The sequence below is a fragment of the Mesoplodon bidens genome, assembly GCF_964165515.1.
Source record: "Mesoplodon bidens genome assembly, chromosome: 1".
In the NCBI taxonomy this organism is placed as follows: domain Eukaryota; kingdom Metazoa; phylum Chordata; class Mammalia; order Artiodactyla; family Ziphiidae; genus Mesoplodon; species Mesoplodon bidens.
The window spans coordinates 203,602,705-203,621,187 of NC_138176.1; the positions used below are offsets into that span (position 1 = coordinate 203,602,705).

Below are 18,483 nucleotides of genomic sequence, written 5' to 3' on the forward strand. Positions count from 1 at the left end.
GAGCCACAGTGAGATTTAAGACTTTCTAAAAATATGAGGGACTTCCTTGGTGGCTCAGTGGTTAAGACGGCGCCTGCCAATGCAGGGGACACGGGTTCAAGCCCTGGTCCGGGAAGATCCCACATGCCACTAAGCCCATGCGCCACAACTACTGAAGCCCTGCACGCCTAGAGCCCATGCTCTGCAACAAGAGAAGCCACTGCAATGAGAAGCCTGTGCACCACAACGAAGATTCAACACAGCCCAAAATAAATAATAATAAATAAATTTTAAAAATAGAAAATAAAAATATGAGGATAATACATTCAAATCAGTTACTATTAAGGGAAGCTAGTGGTGTTTAGGGTATGTTCTTCAACCTCCTGAGACTGATATCAGGGAAAAATACGCCCTTTCAGAAAAGATTCTAGAATGCCACTGTGAGAAAGAAAGTGCTAAGCTGGCCTGACCCTTTTGGCATTTCTTTGGCATAAATTTGTTCTTAAAGTGATTTTTTTCTACTATGGAAGTAGTTCCTGTTCATTATGGAATAACTGTAAAATAAAGAAGGATTCTAACTCAAAAGAATCACTGTTAATATCTTGGTATTTTCAAAGCAGAAATAGAGACACAGACATAGAGAACAAACGTATGGATACCAAGGGGGAAGAGGGGGGTGGGATGAATTGGGAGATTGGGATTGACAAATACACACTATTGATACTGTGTGCAAAATAGATAACTAATGAGAACCTACTGTGTAGCACAGGGAACTCTACTCAATGCTCTGTGGTGACCTAAATGAGAAGGAAATCCAAAAAAGGGGGGATATATGTGTACGTATAGCTGATTGACTTTGCTGTATAGTATAAACTAACACAATATTGTAAAGCAACTATACTCCAATAGAAAAAAATATATATTTTTGGTGTTAAAAAATAGTTCAATGTTTATATAACTTTCAAATATATATAGCAATATTCTGTGTTCCTTTAAAACAAGCCATTTAAATATATGTAAAAAAGAAAGAACAATGTAATTAATGTTTTAAAATTATCTACCTATGTCTTTTGCTTCTAAAACAGTTACATCTAGAGAGAATGAAAAGATATTTTCATGTCGAACAAATACCATTATAGATTCACTTTAATAAAATGCCTTAGCATTTGTTCAAATACAGCTGCTAAAAAGATCTTACTTTCCAAGGAATCTGTGGAGCATTTAATTTCTTACATATAAATGATCATGCAAAATCATCTCATTTCACCTATCTTTTTCTTTTTTTTCTTCTTATTAACACATCGTTGTACTTTTAAACAACTTTCAGAATTTATAGATGGCACACATTCCCTTGAGCAGTACTGTCTTTATTCCATAAAAGTGTAGTCTTAAGTTCTTTTTAAATTATTTTTCCATTTAATCAACATTCCAAAGAAGTGACTTGGCTAAGTATCAAGCGAGCGTAGCGTTCTTATACAGACCGTTGTGATATGAATTTTGTATACAGAGGCTAAAGGAGTGTATGCAAACTCAGAGACACAGTGCAGTCATGTGGTATTTGCTCCTTGTTAGAGTGGAGGTGTGTTTACCTTTGGTGCTGGTTCCTGTGGGCAACTTGGACATGATTCCATGAATGATGAGGTTAATCCAAGAAGAGTTCTGGAGCTGATGGGCAGTGAAGTCTCTCAGATTGCCTGTGGCAGGTGAGTGCTCCTAAGAGCTTCCTCATAGCTATTAAGACCCAGAAATGGATCATGTCTTTGTAGTGATGGAGAATGTGGTTAGACCGAGCCACCATCATTTTAAGAAATCTTAACTGCATGCACACCTATGGTGAAAGTTTGGAGAGAGTCCGATCTGAGCAGGGTGTGGTGAGGAAGGGTTTTAGAGAAGCAGAGCCACCTGGGGCTAGTATGCTGCTTTGGGGTAAACAATAGCACGATGTGTGGGAGACATGAAGAAAGGAAAGTGAGAGAGCCTCAAAGAATGTCTTGGGGGCTTCCCTGATGGCGCAGTGGTTGAGAGTCCACCTGCCAATGCAGGGGACACGGGTTCGTGCCCCGGTCCGGGAAGATCCCACATGCCGCGGAGCGGCTGGGCCCGTGAGCCGTGGCCGCTGAGCCTGTGCGTCCGGAGCCTGTGCTCCGCAATGGGAGAGGCCACAACGGTGAGAGGCCCGCGTACCGCAAAAAAAAAAAAAAAAAAAAAGAATGTCTTGGAAGTTTTGCTGGTCCACCCCGCCTCTTCCCACCCATCCCAGATGCAGCAGGCCTTCAGCTCTTTCCGAGGAGTCTTGCCATCATCCCGATGACCTAGATTATCAGAGAAGGATGGTGTTACAAAGAGCCAGCACTGCAAAAAAACAGGCACATGGGAACACAAGGGGCACCCCTAGGAACTGCAGTGCTCACATGTGGAAGTGAAAAGTCAGAGTGTGTATTCATCCGTATCAGAAGGGATGCTGATGGGTTAATTTACATTATTTTCCCCCAGACAACACACCTTAGCCTTTGTGCCTTCTTCTGGACTCATCTATGCATTTGGTTGTGGAGCAAGAGGTCAGTTAGGAACTGGACACACTTGTAATGTCAAGTGCCCATCTCCTGTGAAAGGTTACTGGGCCGCCCATAGCGGCCAGCTTTCAGCCAGAGCTGGTAAGAGTGATTTTTATTAGAATTGAATGGTATTTTAAATGCTAAAAACAGTTGTTTATAGAACACGTAGTTATTTTTTACCTTGAGGTCTTTTGGAAGGAAAGCATGTGAAATATTTTCTTTTAATGTCAATCAACAAGTATTTGAGTACTCACTATGCATGAGGCTCTATAGTTGAGATCCTAGAGAATAAAGCAAAACATGTCATTTTGGCCCTAAGGACCTTGATGGTGGTGTATACATTTTATTATTGTTGCTGATAATGAAAGTTCACGTTTATTGAACGCTTAACCAAGTTCCATAACCATGCTAAGCACTGAAAACAACCTTAAGAACTAGTGGTTATTATACCCATGTTGGAGATGAGGAAACTGAGTCTTTAGGAGGTTAAGTAACTTGCCCGAGATGATACAGATTCGGGGAACAGGATTTAAAACCAGGTCTGCCTCATTCTGAAGCCTGTGTTCTTTTTTTTTAATTTTTAAAAAGGTTATACAGTTTTTAAAGATTACACTCCATTTACAGGTATTACAAAATATTGGCTATATTCCCGGTGTTGTACAACACATCCTTGTAGCCTATCTTATACCCGGTAGTTTGTACCTCCCACGCCCCCATCCTATATTGCCCGCCCTAGTTCGAACGAACCACTAGTTCGTTCTCTATATCTGTGAGTCTTAAAGCCTGTGCTCTTAATGCTTGTACTGTGTTACCTTTCCTTTATGATTACTATTTTGGCCAAAACATGACATGATTTCTTTTCATGCCATTTTTTCCTTCTCTTAGAAAACAGTTGAATTTTGTACCATTTCGTTTCAAAATAGTTCCATTTCATTAGAAATCAAAATAAGGCAGTCACTCAGTAAGAGTGACTTGAAATAATAAATCCAGAAGCTTAAATGCAGCTGGAGAGTCATTAGAAGTGTGATTTAATAATTAATTAATTTTGATTTTGAAGACTATAAAATGACACACTTCTGGCTTGATCAGAATTTTATTTTAACCATAACAATCATAAGTTCCCTGCTGGATTATAAGAAATTTAAGTATAGAGATGGAGTCTTTTCCTCTTTATAAACCTGGCATATAGCACAGGACCTGGCACAAACTTCTCACTCAATAAATATTTATGGAAGGAACATATGAGCATCTAAAAATGTAGTGGAACTTAAAATGTAAAATAAACAAGATTTTGTTTAGGTGATGTTCCCCAAAGTGAAAGAATGGCTTGGCTTGGTGTCCTCTTCTCTATCATTTGTAAATTTCTTTTTCTTTAAGGCATTGTAGGCATGTTAGGAATGCATATATTTAAGAAATATACCAATGTGAAAAACTCAAACATTTTATAGATTAATTTGAAACCACAAAGTCTTTGAAGTGGTTAATTACCGCATAACTTATGTGATCATAAATCTGTGCTTGGATGTTTGCCAAAGTAGGTAAATTTCAATTTGTTATGTAAATGCTGTGGTTTTAGGAACCTTCATGGTAATGTGGGAGCACAGAGGAAGGCATCAAGGAGTATTCCGGTTAGAGGAAGTCTGAGCTGTGTCTTAAAAGGATGATTTGGAGTTAGCCAGGTAGAGGACTGTGAGTGGGTGGGCAGTGGTGAGTACCGTGGAATTGCACATTCCAGGAGCACCTTTCCAGTTATGCTCTAGGAGGCGCCCTGTATGGAGAATACTGTGTGCACTGGGGGAGGCAGAGGAAGAGGCGTGGAGGTGCGAGGTAGTGTGGTGTATTAGAAATAAAAGCGAGGTGGTGGTGGGGGTGTGTCAGCACGGGCGCAGTATGATGGGAGGCAAAGCTGAGGTAGGATGTGGAGGACCTCCGGAGGCAAGCTGCACCCCGAGGGGCTGCAGACCACCACACTCAGGTGCCGAATGATTTCTTAGCAGATGTTATGGTTCATGGTAGTGACTGTTTTAAACTTCAGGGCAGTGGCATGACAGAGTTAGAATGAAAAACAGAAACGAGGTCAGGACTAGCTGGCAGTGGGGGGGAGGGAGGGAGGGTTAGAGTGGAAGATACAGTTTTATATGTTTAATTTTAACTGAAGTAGAAACAGTCCTGGGAAGAGAGCCAGGGGAGGAGGTTTCTTACTTCTCGGACAGAATTAAATGGATAGGAAACCCTTCTGAAGCATATTTTGGAATATTAGAAAAACGTTAATTGTTGAAAAACACGCTCTTGAAAATTTTTTTGACAGATCGCTTTAAATATCATATTGTTAAGCAGATCTTCTCTGGAGGAGACCAGACTTTTGTACTTTGCTCCAAATATGAGGTAAAGTTTTCTTTTGACTATTATTTTGGGGGTGGAATAATGGTGAGCCAATATTTATTTTAATAAATAATTACATGAGAGCAACGTTACTCTTTGTTTCTACCAATTTTATTCTGTTAAAACAAGCCAACTAAACCTTGAGGTCATCTCCATTTTGCTTCCTTGAAGTGCCAATAATTTTCTTGGTATTTTAATCCCAGAGTTCTAATTTATAGTTGAAAATGATTTATTTATATCTGGATTTGTCCCAAAAGAGACTTAAGGAGGCCTTAGAGAGTTCATACTTACTTTGGGATTGTCTGACTTCCCATTCTTTCCTTCCCTGTGAAGTAGCCACAAATGCTGGGTATTTGAGAGCTCTCTGGGTTTGTTTGATGTGATCGAGCCTACACGAAGTATAAGAGTTGCCGCAGTATTCAGCTCCCCCTTGTTATTTATCATCTGCTCGTAGCACCACACTAAAATTTCCCTCAGGTTGTCTCCTGCATCACTGTGGTGGGTAAGTCAGGAAGAATGACATTCTTTCAGGGGTGGAGGTCGAGGAGGACGTGGGCCAGGTATCTGTGGCAGGGCTTTAATTCACCCCCCTCTCTGGACGAGAAATCAGCGCCACAGATTTGTTTTCTGCTTTCCACCCCCTCCCCTGCTCTTAGGCTTCCTCTCCTCTCTCCCTCCCCCCCCCCCCCCCCCCCCCCCCCCGTCCACCTTGCTTTTATTCACCAAGCACTTAGGTAGTGCATTGATCCTTATCTTCCCCTGAAGGAGCAGGGACAGGCCATTGGTGATGACAAAGGAATCAGAATAGGTTGGAAAGAAAATGAGGGTCTGTGGACACAAGGGGCCTTGTCGCTGCTGGAAACTCTCCGCCTCTCTCTGATACTTCGCCATCTTTCAGTACGCCATGTTCTGGCCTTCTAGTCAGTATCATTCTATGACGTTGGTATTAAAGGTTGTGGTGGAGTCGGAGGCTGCAGGTTGGACAGCTGAAACTGACAGTTAGCTCTTTTCCAGGTCAGGATCCTGGAGAAAGTTGTGTTGAGTGCAGCCATCTGGGGTGATTTGGAACTGTTACTTTTAGGACCAGCTTCAAGTGCTTTACAGAGAAACCTTGAGAAAAGCTGAGACTATCCTTTGTTCCTTTAAGATGCTAATAAAGCGAAACCTGAAAAGCCCTGAATCTCTGCAGGATAATAACTTTGTGTCCACAAGTAGTAGAGTTTGAAGTATTCATTTCCCTATGAAAGTGGCTTGATTAACCAACTTCAGTTTTCCTGTGAAATTCAACATAAAACTTCGTTTCATTTCTTTTGTAAATATGGTATCTGATATTTGTAGTTGGCTTTTAAATTTACTGTAGTTAACACTGTTGGGACTGGAGAACAAACCCTTGATGAGAAGGAAGTGCAAGTAGCTTATTGTTGGCGAAGTTAAATTTTCCAGGTTAAATTTTAAACAGCTGTAAGAGCTGCACGCGTTAAAAGTGTAAGGTAACAAAGAGACAAGAAACTGACAATAATTCGAATATGACTTAGAATACGTTTGTTTGTTTGTTTGTTTGATTTTGAAGTATAATTAACCTACAACACTATTTTAGTTCCTGGTACACAACATAGTGATTTGGGTTAAATTTTAAACAGCTGTAAGAGCTGCACGCGTTAAAAGTGTAAGGTAACAAAGAGACAAGAAACTGACAATAATTCGAATATGACTTAGAAGACGTTTGTTTGTTTGTTTGTTTGATTTTGAAGTATAATTAACCTACAACACTATTTTAGTTCCTGGTACACAACATAGTGATTTGGGTTAAATTTTAAACAGCTGTAAGAGCTGCACGCGCTAAAAGTGTAAGGTAACAAAGAGACAAGAAACTGACAATAATTCGAATATGACTTAGAAGACGTTTGTTTGTTTGATTTTGAAGTATAATTAACCTACAACACTATTTTAGTTCCTGGTACACAACATAGTGATTTGATATTTCTATAATTTCAAAATGGTCACCACAAGAAGTCTAGTTAACATCTGTCACCCTACAAAGATATTACATAATTAGTGACTAAGACCTAGGAGTCTTAAAAAGATGCTGATGTCTCTAGAGATTCTGATTTAACTGGTCTAGAGTGTGACTTGGCTGTCGGGATTTTTGAAAGCTCTGGTGATCCAAAGTGCAGCCACAGTTGGGAAACACCAACCTAGACCAATTCTTTTCTTTTGGGGCTGTATGTAATTCTAAGGTATGGAAAATCGACGCTTTTTCTTGAGTCTTTATGTGATTCTGAGGTTGCACTGCATCCAAGGCATCTGTGGTTTATTGGACTTGCAATGAAGACCGACAGAATAGTTCTATGTTTATATTTTATTGTAAGTATGTGTTAGTGTCTATGTTCAGCTACCCCTTTGAATGGGGGAAGTAATTAAAATTTATATAATGACAGTGGGTTGTAAGACCATGGTGGAGAGGCAGTCTTGTTTGTGTGTTCTCAAGTGTCTGCTTTGTCTTATAGGTTTTCTCTGTGTAATCCAAGATGGCTTTTGTTCTCTCAATAGATGTCTGTGGTCATTTTCGTCAAATAATTATCAAGAACAGATGATCATAAACTTTGACGAGCATCTCTGATTTGTTACATGCCCTTCTCCTTTTCCATTATAATGATATCTAAACTCATAACTCTGAGAAGATAACCAAGAAAGTTTACTCAGAAAGTTGTGTTTTTATGTGCAGGTGCAAAGGAGAAAAAGTGATCATCTGGTTAATGCTTTAATATTACTTTTTTCCTCCTTTTTAGTGACAAGTACAGGAGGCATAAAGCACTCTCAACTTCTTAGTTCTAGCTCAAGAACAGGATTTGGGGAGAATAAGTTGAAAAAGAGTGATTTTAGGAAATAGAAGTGCTTATATTATTATTATTTTTTAATCTCACTGAAGAAAGGACGTACAGTACAGTGCTGGGCAGCATTTGGGATTTTCAAGGCCATTATTGACATGTCCTTTTCGTTACCTTTCTTATAAATTTATAGCTCTATACTTTGAGCAAGACATTAAGAGACATTAAGTTTTCAAGGATTATTTGCAATACAGATTGTAACTGAACTCTGACTTTTTGTAATACATTTTGTTGGAGTTTGGTCAACAGTTATGGCAAATGATTAGTAATTTATAAGCCTTGTTGTTTTGGTGATTCAAAGCAGAGTGGGAAAGAAGCCTGAAGAAGTCATATTGGTTTGGTTTCTCTGGGGAGTGTGCTAAAGGGCCATCCCATCTTCAGAGCTCCCCATGGGATTGGCTGAGGCCTCTGTTACACTGAGCTGCAGTTCACCTTCTCCTTCGGCCCAATCCTACCTCCTTCATCCCTAAGGAAATGTGGTTCTAAGGCAACCCCCACCCCTGAACATAAATCTCAGGCTCAGAGTCTGTTTCCCAGAGGAATCTTACAGGTTTAAATCCTGCTGGAGGCAAGGGGACTGGGCCCTGGTACCACGCCCCCACCTGCTGCTGGGTGGGAAAGGACCGAAGCACTAGCCCAGGGCAGCACAGCTGGGAGCCCTCAGGAGTGTACACTCTCGGTAGCTGGGGGAGTGAGCGCCTCCATTCTGAAGGGTGGGAGTATCTGGCAGTGCACCCCAGCTCCTGTATGTAAGTGCAACACAAAGTGGGGAATATATGGGGAGAGGGAGATGAGGAAAGATCCATGCCGTTACATAGTTTCTCTTTTTTATTGTTATATTTAATCCTTCAGAATTCTTCTCCTGCTGTTGACTTCAGGATGATGAACCAAGCACATTACACCAGTTTAATAAATGATGAAACCATAGCAGTTTGGAGACAAAAGCTCTCAGAACACAACAATGCAAATACAATCAAGTATGTGGTTGCTTGTTTTCATTTTTTTTCAAAGTGTGTTGGAACTTCCTAGCTTAGTGATTTTCCCTACTTCCATACTGAGGTTGTGAATATAAATGGAGTTTTACATTTTAGGGAAGCATTTTTTGGGGAGGACATGTTTATTCAGGATTTGGTGCCCTTAGACCCAGATAACGTAATAGGTTGTTCCCCCATTTTCTCACAGAATGTATTCCTCAACTTCCCTTGTTTGGATCTTCATCCTGACTGATGAAGGCCTGAGTTGGCCTTTCTGCTAAGAAAACTCAGTGTTATTGTTTAACTCCAAGAGTTTCTTCATATGCATATTCCAAAGCTTCCCAAATCTAAGACAGCTTATTTTACCTAATCTGAGTAATTTAGCATTTTCACATTCAAAATGATCAGTTGAGATAGTAATTCGGTGTCAAGTAGAGAAAAAAGTACAGTTAAAGGACTGAGGCCTTTCAGCAAGTTTATTTCATTCTTAAAAGAGAATTTTTTTTTAACATTTTTACGCATTTTATTGGCTTTCCTCAGCTTTTCCATTTTTCTGCAGAGTCTAATTCTTGGGAATGAATGAATCAGGCTGAATATTAGGTGGTGACGGTTCCCAGAAATGTGTATAAAGCATCTTGCTTTATGATAGAGATCGTAGTGGAGCAAATGCCCAGGGCCCTAAACTTTGGGCACACCAGCTTTTTTTTTTTGCGGTACGCGGGCCTCTCACTGTTGTGGCCTCTCCCGTTGTGGAGCACAGGCTCCGGATGTGCAGGCTCAGCGGCCATGGCTCACAGAGGAGAGTGCCTGTGTACAGGGCAGGGTCCGTGGCATGTGGGATCCTCCCAGACCGGGACACGAACCCATGTCGCCTGCATCGGCAGGCAGACTCTGAACCACTGCACCACCAGGGAAGCCCCAGGTGGCAGCTTTTTGAGTGGAGGATCATTGGGAATGCCCTAGAGCACCTCCATGGCGGTCCTCCGAATCCCTCTAACTTTGGGTGGTTCTGCTGGGACGCTCAGGCTGGAAGGTGGCAGGGAAGGGGCTGGGGGACTAGACTCACCGTGGGAGGGGTGGGGGGACTGGGACCTCCTTGGCTGGGACCTTGACACTTCACTAATTCTTAGTTTTCTTATTTACAAAAGGACAGGATGCAAGAAATGGTCTCTAAAGATCTTTCCTGACCCGGATTCTCTGATTAATAGAAGTTGCTGGGATCCCCTCCTCAACCGTATATTTGTTTTATTCCTTCCCTTTTCCTTATATTAACTAAGAGAGTCCGGGGTTCCTGACTGCTGTTTCACCCTGGGTCCTCAGAAACTAGCGGTTTCCTCAGAAACTATGTAATCTAGATAATAGGAATAAACACTTATTTCACTTATTTTTCGTTTCTTTGTCAGATGGGTAACAAAATAGAAGGAAGTACTTGTTTGGTTATTAATTCGCAAAGATACTTTCTGTGTTTGGTAAATAACAGCTTCTCTTTTTTTGGTTTTATTTTGTGTTCACTTTTGGAGGTGAGGTGGGGAGTGTCTTAGATGATTGATGGGAAAAGAACGTTCAAGATCATTATTATTAGGCCCAAGAGTTTTCTTTTGGTAGCTTTGATACCATCTTTTTATTTTATTTTAACGTGACTTAAGGAAAACTTAAGCTCTTGTCCATTTTGAGACATGACACAATGTTTCTCTAAAGCAATGTACATTTTCCGAGGCTTCACCTGGGTAAGAAAAAGCAGCTATTAATGAAACCTTGGAATAGAGGACTAAACCTGTCATTTAATGCTTAAACAACCATTTATTTGTAATTATTAAAGGCTTCCCTCCCTTTTTCTTCCTGAGCAGTGGTGTCATTCAGATAATGTCTTCTGCAGCCTGTTGGAATGGAAGTTTTCTTGAGAAAAAGTAAGTGATTTAGAGTCTTTAAAAAAAACCCAGGAAACCCCACATGTGATGCAAATACTTACTCAGCAAAGGCCGTGAAAGACTTCTGTTCTCTTTGATGGTGGTTGGCCTTAATTCAGTGGATAAGCCAATGATTTGCACAGAAATTGGAACGCCCAGTGATGATGAGTGAGAGGACCTCAGGAAGAGCCATGCTGATTCATGCCTGGTTGGCAGAGAAGCAGGTTACCAAAGAGAGACAACGGCGTCTCAGAAAGGGTTGGTGTAGTCAAAAGTAGTATTTTTCAGGGTATTCCAAAATGTTAATCGTTTTTATTCTTAAATTCTTAATTCTTTAAATAATCTCCTTGGTTTCTTTGATTTGCTTTCCCATAGTTTTTTCTTTTCTCAGAAAGAGTGAACTTAGGGAAAAAGTTCCAAAGAGGCTTCAGGGACTCCTTGGACTCAGGGCCAGCCCAGCCCACCAGGAAATTACATTTGGCCTGAACTCCCAGGTTGTAAATAACGTTTCTTTGCTAGGCCTTATCCCTTCTGCAAATATCCCCCTCAGGAACTTGGTGCAGCAGAACGGTCTTGTCATAGGTTTTGATCGTTGGTGATCCCAAGTCCTGACCATCTTTCTATCCTTTTCCTGCCAGTGACAAGGCTCATGAAATCCCACGAAGACTTAGACTTCATTTCTGTGTGTGAATCTCATCTCCCACTCCATCCCTGCCCCAAATTCTGTCCCTAACTGGGTTGCAAGAGATTGCTTCAGAAACTCTGTTCAGTTACAGTTAAAGATTGCAAAGTCATTTACTTGTATCATTAGGGCAACTGAAATGAGCTCATCCAGTTCATTTCAGAGTCAATACTTAGGCTTTTCCTCCAGGGAAAAATATTCTGTATTGTGCTAATGTTGGTCTTTTAGAATAGTGGTTCTCAACCAGGCTGATTTGCTTCCCCTCAGCAGTCTCTACTGACATTTTTTGGTTGTTACAGTGGTGGAGAATATACTACTGGCATCTAGTGGGCAAAGGCCAGAGATGCTGCCAAGCGTCTCACAATTCCACCCACCCAGAAAAGAATTATCCGACCCCAAAAATCAATAGTCCCAAGGTTGAGAAATCTTATTCTAGAAGGACAGCTTTTATGAAAGTTGGGAATGGCTCTTGGCCAGATTTCTTAGGCTATCCATCCTTAGTATCATGGATTCTGTAGCTTTGTGGGTAAAACCTTTTTTTTTTAAATGGACTTTGGTGCTATTTCTGGAGTTTTGCTTCTCCTGCTTTATGTAAAATACATCGTAGTAAACCAGTGAAAATGAAGATCCAGTTTAACAAAGCATAAATACATGTAGATAAAATATTTTGTTTTTTCTTAACAGCATAACAGAAGGTACTTCTAAGCATATGGAAGGTTACATATGGGACATTGGAATTAATTTCTATGTTTTGGGCAAATTTATTTTTAGAATGGCAGTAACAAAAGATCCAACAAACAAAGCCTAAGTAGCTCTTCTTGTTTGACCACTTAGGTTCCAATACATATAATTATGTTTTTTTTCAAATGTTAGAAACTCTACTTATTTTTTATAGATTAAAACAATGATGTCAGATGGTATTAAAACTATCTGAATGTGTCTGTTACGCATAAACAGAAGGCTGTTTTGCAAATAGATAGTTCTTTTGTAATTAGCAGATATGGTATGTTCAGGAGTGGGAATTTAAAAGAGACGTTCTGCAAGTCTCTAAAAAACTAAGACTTTATTTAAGGTTAGAAAAATGATTAGTTGCTAGGAAGTTAAAAACGGTAGCAGTGAAATTAGTCCTTGAGTGAATGTAATAGTATTCCTTGTGTTAACTGAGCGAGGCATTAACTTTGCATTTATTGTAGATCTGATTTTCTAAAAAATACTTGCTTTAAACTTGGCATTTGTTGATGAGTGGGCCAGTTTGCACAAGGGATGTTTTTTGCACCTAGGCATAGCATCTATGTCTAGTTCAATGTACCACAATGACGGAAAGAGTCAAAAATACAAAAGTAAATCAGGAAAAGAACACTGTGCATATAAATTTCAAGACAGCCTCAAATTGAAATGATCCTTGTACTTTGACTTGAAGGAAAAAAGACTTGAAAAAAAATTTTTTTAATTAATTTATTTTTGTCTGCATTGGGTCTTCGTTGCTGCACGCGGGCTTTCTCTAGTTGCGGCGAGTGGGGGCTACTCCTCACTGTGGTGCGCGGGCTTCTCACTGCGGTGGCTTCTCTTGTTGCGGAGCACGGGCTCTAGGTGAACAGGCTTCAGTAGTTGTGGCTCACGGGCTCAGTAGTTGTGGCTCGCGGGCTTTAGAGCGCAGGCTCAGTAGTTGTGGCGCACGGGCTTAGTTGCTCCGCGGCATGTGGGGTCCTCCTGGACCAGGGCTCGAACCCGTGTCCCCTGCATTGGCAGGTGGATTCTTAACCACTGTGCCACCAGGGAAGCCCAAGACTTGAAAATTTTAAGATCATCTTGAAAAAGGGATTCTAGAGAGATTTATTCTGTCAGGTTTCCCCAAAGTTAATGTTTTTGTGCACCTGGTCTGCCAGGTCAAATTTAAATCTGATCCTCTGATCAGTATGTAGAGTATGTATTTTGTTGACAGCTTTGTAATTCCTACCTATCAGAGTGTTTGCTTTGTTTTTCTTTTATAACATATTTTTTAAAATTAATTTTTATTGGAGTATAGTTGCTTTATAGTGTTGTGTTAGTTTCTACTCTACAGCAAGATGAATCAGCTTTACATATACCTATATCCCCTCTGTTTTGGATTTCCTTCCCATTTAGGTCACCACAGTACATTAGGTAGAGTTCCCTGTGCTATACATATTTTTTTGTTTTTGTTTGTTTAGAATTGATGAGCATTTTAAAACAAGTCCCAAAATCCCTGGGATTGACCTGAACTCAACTAGAGTGTTATTTGAGAAGTTAATGAACTCTCAGCACTCCATGATTCTAGAACAGGTATGTTTTTTTACTTTTACAAAGTGTATGCTTAAAAATGCATTTTTGCATTGAAGTAAGTTGACTTTGAAGAGAAAAAGAAAGAGGAGGATGAAAAGGCAGAAGTCTTGTATAAATCATAACTCTGTAAAATACTCACTTTGGAAGAAAAAAAAAAATTCACTTTGGGAATTTGACCTGCCTTTAACTTTCTGGCTTAAGTTTTTCTACGGAAATGCTCCCTCAGAGTGTAAGGTCTGTGTGGGCACAGATCTTTGGCTTTACTTTTCACTGATGTATCCTGAGTGCCCAGACCAGTGCCTGGCTCATAGAGGGTCTTGAGTACATACTGAATGAATGAGAGTTGAGAGTCTCTCAAATAGTTTATGAATTTAGAGATCAGGGAACTAGATCTCAGGTGTGTTTGAATTTCTCAATACTCTTTTCTCTCATGCAGATCTTAAATAGCTTTGAAAGTTGCCTGATTCCTCAGTTGTCAAGTTCACCACCAGATGTTGAAGCAATGAGAATCTACTTAATACTACCGGAGTTTCCCCTGCTCCAGGATTCCAAGTATTACATAACGTTGACTATTCCCCTGGCTATGGCCATTCTGCGGCTGGATACAAACCCCAGCAAAGTCTTAGGTGATTCGCTGCACTGAATACCAGAGGTTTTGTGCTTTTTATTTTATTCGTGTGACCATTGGCTCCTGGTGGATTGACATGCAAGTCTGTTTGTTGCCATTTCATATCCTTAACACTTAAAGCTTTTCTTTCTTTGCTGTTAATTTCTAATTTGCAGTTTGAACAAATTGAACCATTATTTATGTTATTTGAAATGATTTACACCAAACTAATCTTGATTTTTAAATATTCACAAAGTTAGATTATTAGACTTTATTTTTTTCTCCTCCTACACTGGCTAGTGGTTAATAGTGCCTCAGAATTAATGTCCATCTGTTGTTTTTTCTCTTATACCTAATTTAGGGGGTGGGAGTGAAATGAACAGTTGTGGTGTGATACACGGGTCTCCAGAAAAGGAGAGGAAGAAAATGACCTAGTGGAGACTTACCGAATGTTTGTTTTGTTTTTCTTTTTTAGGACAGTTGAGTCCACACTGATTTTTGCAGGCTACGGACACTTTGCTGAGATAAGAACCTTCCGTTCCTCAGTGAATTGGAGGGTGTCTCTCATGGGAGTAGAACCTGAGGTGTTTTTATTAATCAAATGCAGGACGTCTGTCACCTGGCTTTTTCCTTTTATTTTTTCCTGGTAACTTTTTTTTTAGGTATATTCACTGCAGCTCAGTAACTTCTGCGTTCCGTATGGACTAGGATGTTAGTTGAGTGTGGTCTCCCCGTGAGTAAAGAGACCTGTGTGGCTCAGGATGGAATACTGGCTTTTCCATATGGCTTCCACCTTTTGTAGAAGGTGGAACCATTCTACAGATAATCATGAAAGCACTAGTCAGATGTGAGTCTTTAATTTTTTTTAAGCTCAAAAGCCCTTTGGGGCATATTTTCTCAGGTGTTCTAATAGACCGTGAGGTAGAGATAGCAATCTTTGAAGGAATATTACCTGACTTTTAATTAAAAGTTTGGGGTGTTTTTTTACAGGACTTAGGTGGTGGCTGAGAAGAGGGCTAAAAGGACGAGGATATGTGAATGCTCCTGCCCGAAATATGTGCCTGAGCATCTTGTCCACATGTGCCCTTGGAACTGAACTTTTAGATTAGCCTTCTGGATGAGTCCTTGAGGAAAAAATCAAATAAAGCTTTATAACAAAGCTCCAGGATTCTCGTACAGCTGCCACTCTCTCCAGAAATGCTTTAATGGATTCTTTTTAAAGTTAGTTTTGGGAAACTGTATTTTAGACTAATGCTTATCTTCTAGCTGGAGCAGTTTTTAGCTAGTAGGCAGAAGACATCAATACTTGACGAAGATCCCATGTTGAAATATGTCTTTCCTTTCTTTCTAAAGATAACTGGTGGTCTCAGGTATGCCCGAAATATTTCGCGAAGCTGGTAAACCTCTATAAAGGTGCAGTCGTTTATCTACTGAGAGGAAGAAAGACATTCTTAATTCCTGTGCTGTTTAACAATTATGTTACAGCAGCGCTCAAGCTCTTGGAAAAATTATACAAGGTGAGCATAGAGAAGAGCCAGAGGGGAGAAGGATGAAGAGCTAGTAGGGTAAAATGATCTACCGAGATGTTCTATGGGAAGCCATTTACCAGTTGCCTGGGTCTTAGTTGTCCTTGTTTTATTCTTCATCAGGTAAATCTTAAAGTGAAGCATGTGGAATATGATACCTTTTATATTCCTGAGATTTCCAGCCTTGTGGACATTCAGGAAGACTACCTCATGTGGTTCTTACATCAAGCAGGCATGGTAAGAATTCATGTAAAGCATATCTGAAAGCTTTAATCTTTTCTCAGAGTACAAGGGCAAGAAAAGCACATCTGAACTCTAAAATTTGTCCTTGACTTTGATGTTAGTTCTATACCTGTGTTTTATCAGCTGGCTTTTGCATTTTTGAAACACTGAAGTGCTTTGAGTAATCATAAGCAGTCACAAATGGGTAGTCACCCAGAACGGTATAAATTTTAACTAGTTGCCAACATTAAAAAAATCAAGGTATCTAAAGTAGTCAAACTCATAGAAAGTAGAATGGTGGTTGCCAGGGTCTGGGGAAGGAGAAAATGGAGAGTGGTCATTGAATGGGTATAGACTTTGTTTTATTTATTTATTTTTTTAATCGAAGTAGAGTTGATTTACGATACTGTGTTCGTTTCAGGTGTACAGCATAGTGATTCATATATCTATATCTATATATGTTCCTTTTCAGATTGTTTTCCCTTATAGGGTATTACAAAATATTGAGTATAGTTCCCTGTGCTATACAGTGGGTCCTTGTTCTTCATCTGTTTTGTATATAGTAGTGTGTATGTGTTAATCCCAAACTCCTAATTTATCCCTCCCCCCATCTTTCCCCTTTGGTAACCATGAGTTTGTTTCCTATGTCTGAGTCTATTTCTGTTTTATAAATAAGTTCATTTGTATCATTTTTTTAGATTTCACATATAAGTGATATCATATGATATTTGTCTTTCTCTGTCTGGCTTACTTAATATGATAATCTCTAGGACTTTCAGTTTTGCACGATGAAAAAGTCCTGGAGATTCATTGCACAATAATGGGAATGTAGTTAACACTAATGAACTGTACACTTAAAGATGTTAAAGATGGTAAACTTTATATGTCTTTTACCACAATTTTAAAGAGTCAAGACACATAGAATGTATTTCTGGCTTTTCTTGAAACTTGGAAGGTCTGGCAACGTGACCTGTCTTTCCAGATGGTGCCAGTTGGCTGGAGTTCAATGGGGGCTCTTTGGGTGAGGGTGAGACGTGCCAGAGTCCCACTGCAGCTTGACTTTGACACTGAGGAAAGGATCATTTACTAATTGTCTTCATCTAACAGCTAGCCTACTTTAGTCATCCTGTGTCAGCTGCCTGAACCCTCCCTATAGGCTAGCTCTGACTTGGGATTATGTGTGTGAAAATGTCACGTATCCCTGACCTGGTTCTCACTATGTGTGAGAACTGCGGGTTCCTGCCTGCCACCCTTGGCTTGGCTTCTCAGTTTGATTGTAGACTGGCTTGGGATATGCAAGGCTTTTTAGGATCCCCCATCTGTGGATTATGTATAAATTTGAGTGGTGTCAGAAAACAGAGTGATTATTTGGTTATTACATTTAGTGAAGCCATGCATAGCAGACACATTTGAAGTGAGTCCTTGCCAATTTAGCAGATTCATCACTGACATTTAGGCAGTATTTCCCTGTACCCTGTAGGGCTTTTGGAGGTCAGTAGCGGTTTCCAAAAGCAAGGCATTTAAATTGGTTTATTTAATTAAGGAAGATTTTTTTTCTTTGTTAAATAACAGATGATCAATGCTAGACACAATATTGTGTTTTTAATAAGACTTCTGATTACTTTAAAAAACCAAAATCCTTTTCAAAAAAGTGGATGAGTCTTCAAAATGGGTTTACATGGAAATTTAACATGGAGGCTAGCAGTGAACTCTGTTTTCACCTGCTGATTTAGAAATTGTAAAAAGATGGCTTTCCTGGTGGCGCAGTGGTTGAGAGTCCGCCTGCTGATGCAGGGGACATGGGTTCGTGCCCCAGTTCAGGAAGATCCCACATGCCGCGGAACGGCTGGGCCCGTGAGCCATGGCCACTGAGCCTGCGCGTCCGGAGCCTGTGCTCCGCAACGGGAGAGGCCACAACAGTGAGAGGCCTGTGTACTGCAAAAAAAAAAAAAAAAAAAAGAAATTGTAAAAAGATAAGCCTCTCTGTTTTATCAGTTTGTGAATACTCTTTGAATCATAAAATGTTAAGAGCTGAAGTAAGCCTTATGAATTATTTAGCCAACTGCTTTGTTTCTAGGTGAGAAATTGGAGGCCCAGAGAAGCTAAACAATTTTTCCACCAATTCAGTTAGCTTAAAAGCCAGTTTTTCTGACTTCTAATCTACCCTTTCTTGCTGCTGAATAAAATAATTCTAATGAGCCCTATTTCTTTTTGACCCTGAAAAAGAAGTTGCTGGTGTTAAAATATAGGTTACCATGACTGTGGTCTCTGAATGGAGATACTTAAGTGAGCAACTTTTATAGTTCCTTTCCCTTAACATTTGATAACCAGATATAAGTCTTAAATACCAGCTGCTCATCTCCTCTTCAAAAATTAGTTATTATAGAAAGATAGAAAATCAGGTGAAATTACTGTGTGACCTTTTGTGGTTTCTGTGGCATTTTTTTCTGTTATACAATG

General features: G+C 39.9%; 1 protein-coding gene across 6 annotated transcripts in view; it reads left to right on the forward strand.

Moving 5' to 3' along the window:
* The window catches only part of HERC3 (HECT and RLD domain containing E3 ubiquitin protein ligase 3), a 141,772-nt gene that overhangs the window by 53,307 nt on the left and 69,982 nt on the right, over window positions 1–18,483 (forward strand). For 5 of the 6 annotated variants that reach the window (XM_081232871.1, XM_081232875.1, XM_081232874.1 and 2 more), the window contains exons 8-16: window positions 1,552–1,682; window positions 2,473–2,633; window positions 4,843–4,919; window positions 8,657–8,781; window positions 10,626–10,685; window positions 13,557–13,668; window positions 14,105–14,294; window positions 15,629–15,792; window positions 15,925–16,038. In XM_081232871.1, the coding sequence (XP_081088997.1) occupies window positions 1,552–1,682; window positions 2,473–2,633; window positions 4,843–4,919; window positions 8,657–8,781; window positions 10,626–10,685; window positions 13,557–13,668; window positions 14,105–14,294; window positions 15,629–15,792; window positions 15,925–16,038 (1,134 nt within the window). Of the gene's footprint in view, window positions 1–1,551; window positions 1,683–2,472; window positions 2,634–4,110; window positions 4,214–4,842; window positions 4,920–8,656; window positions 8,782–10,625; window positions 10,686–13,556; window positions 13,669–14,104; window positions 14,295–15,628; window positions 15,793–15,924; window positions 16,039–18,483 lie in introns of those variants that run through there. The other variant, XM_081232876.1, reaches the window with a different exon arrangement.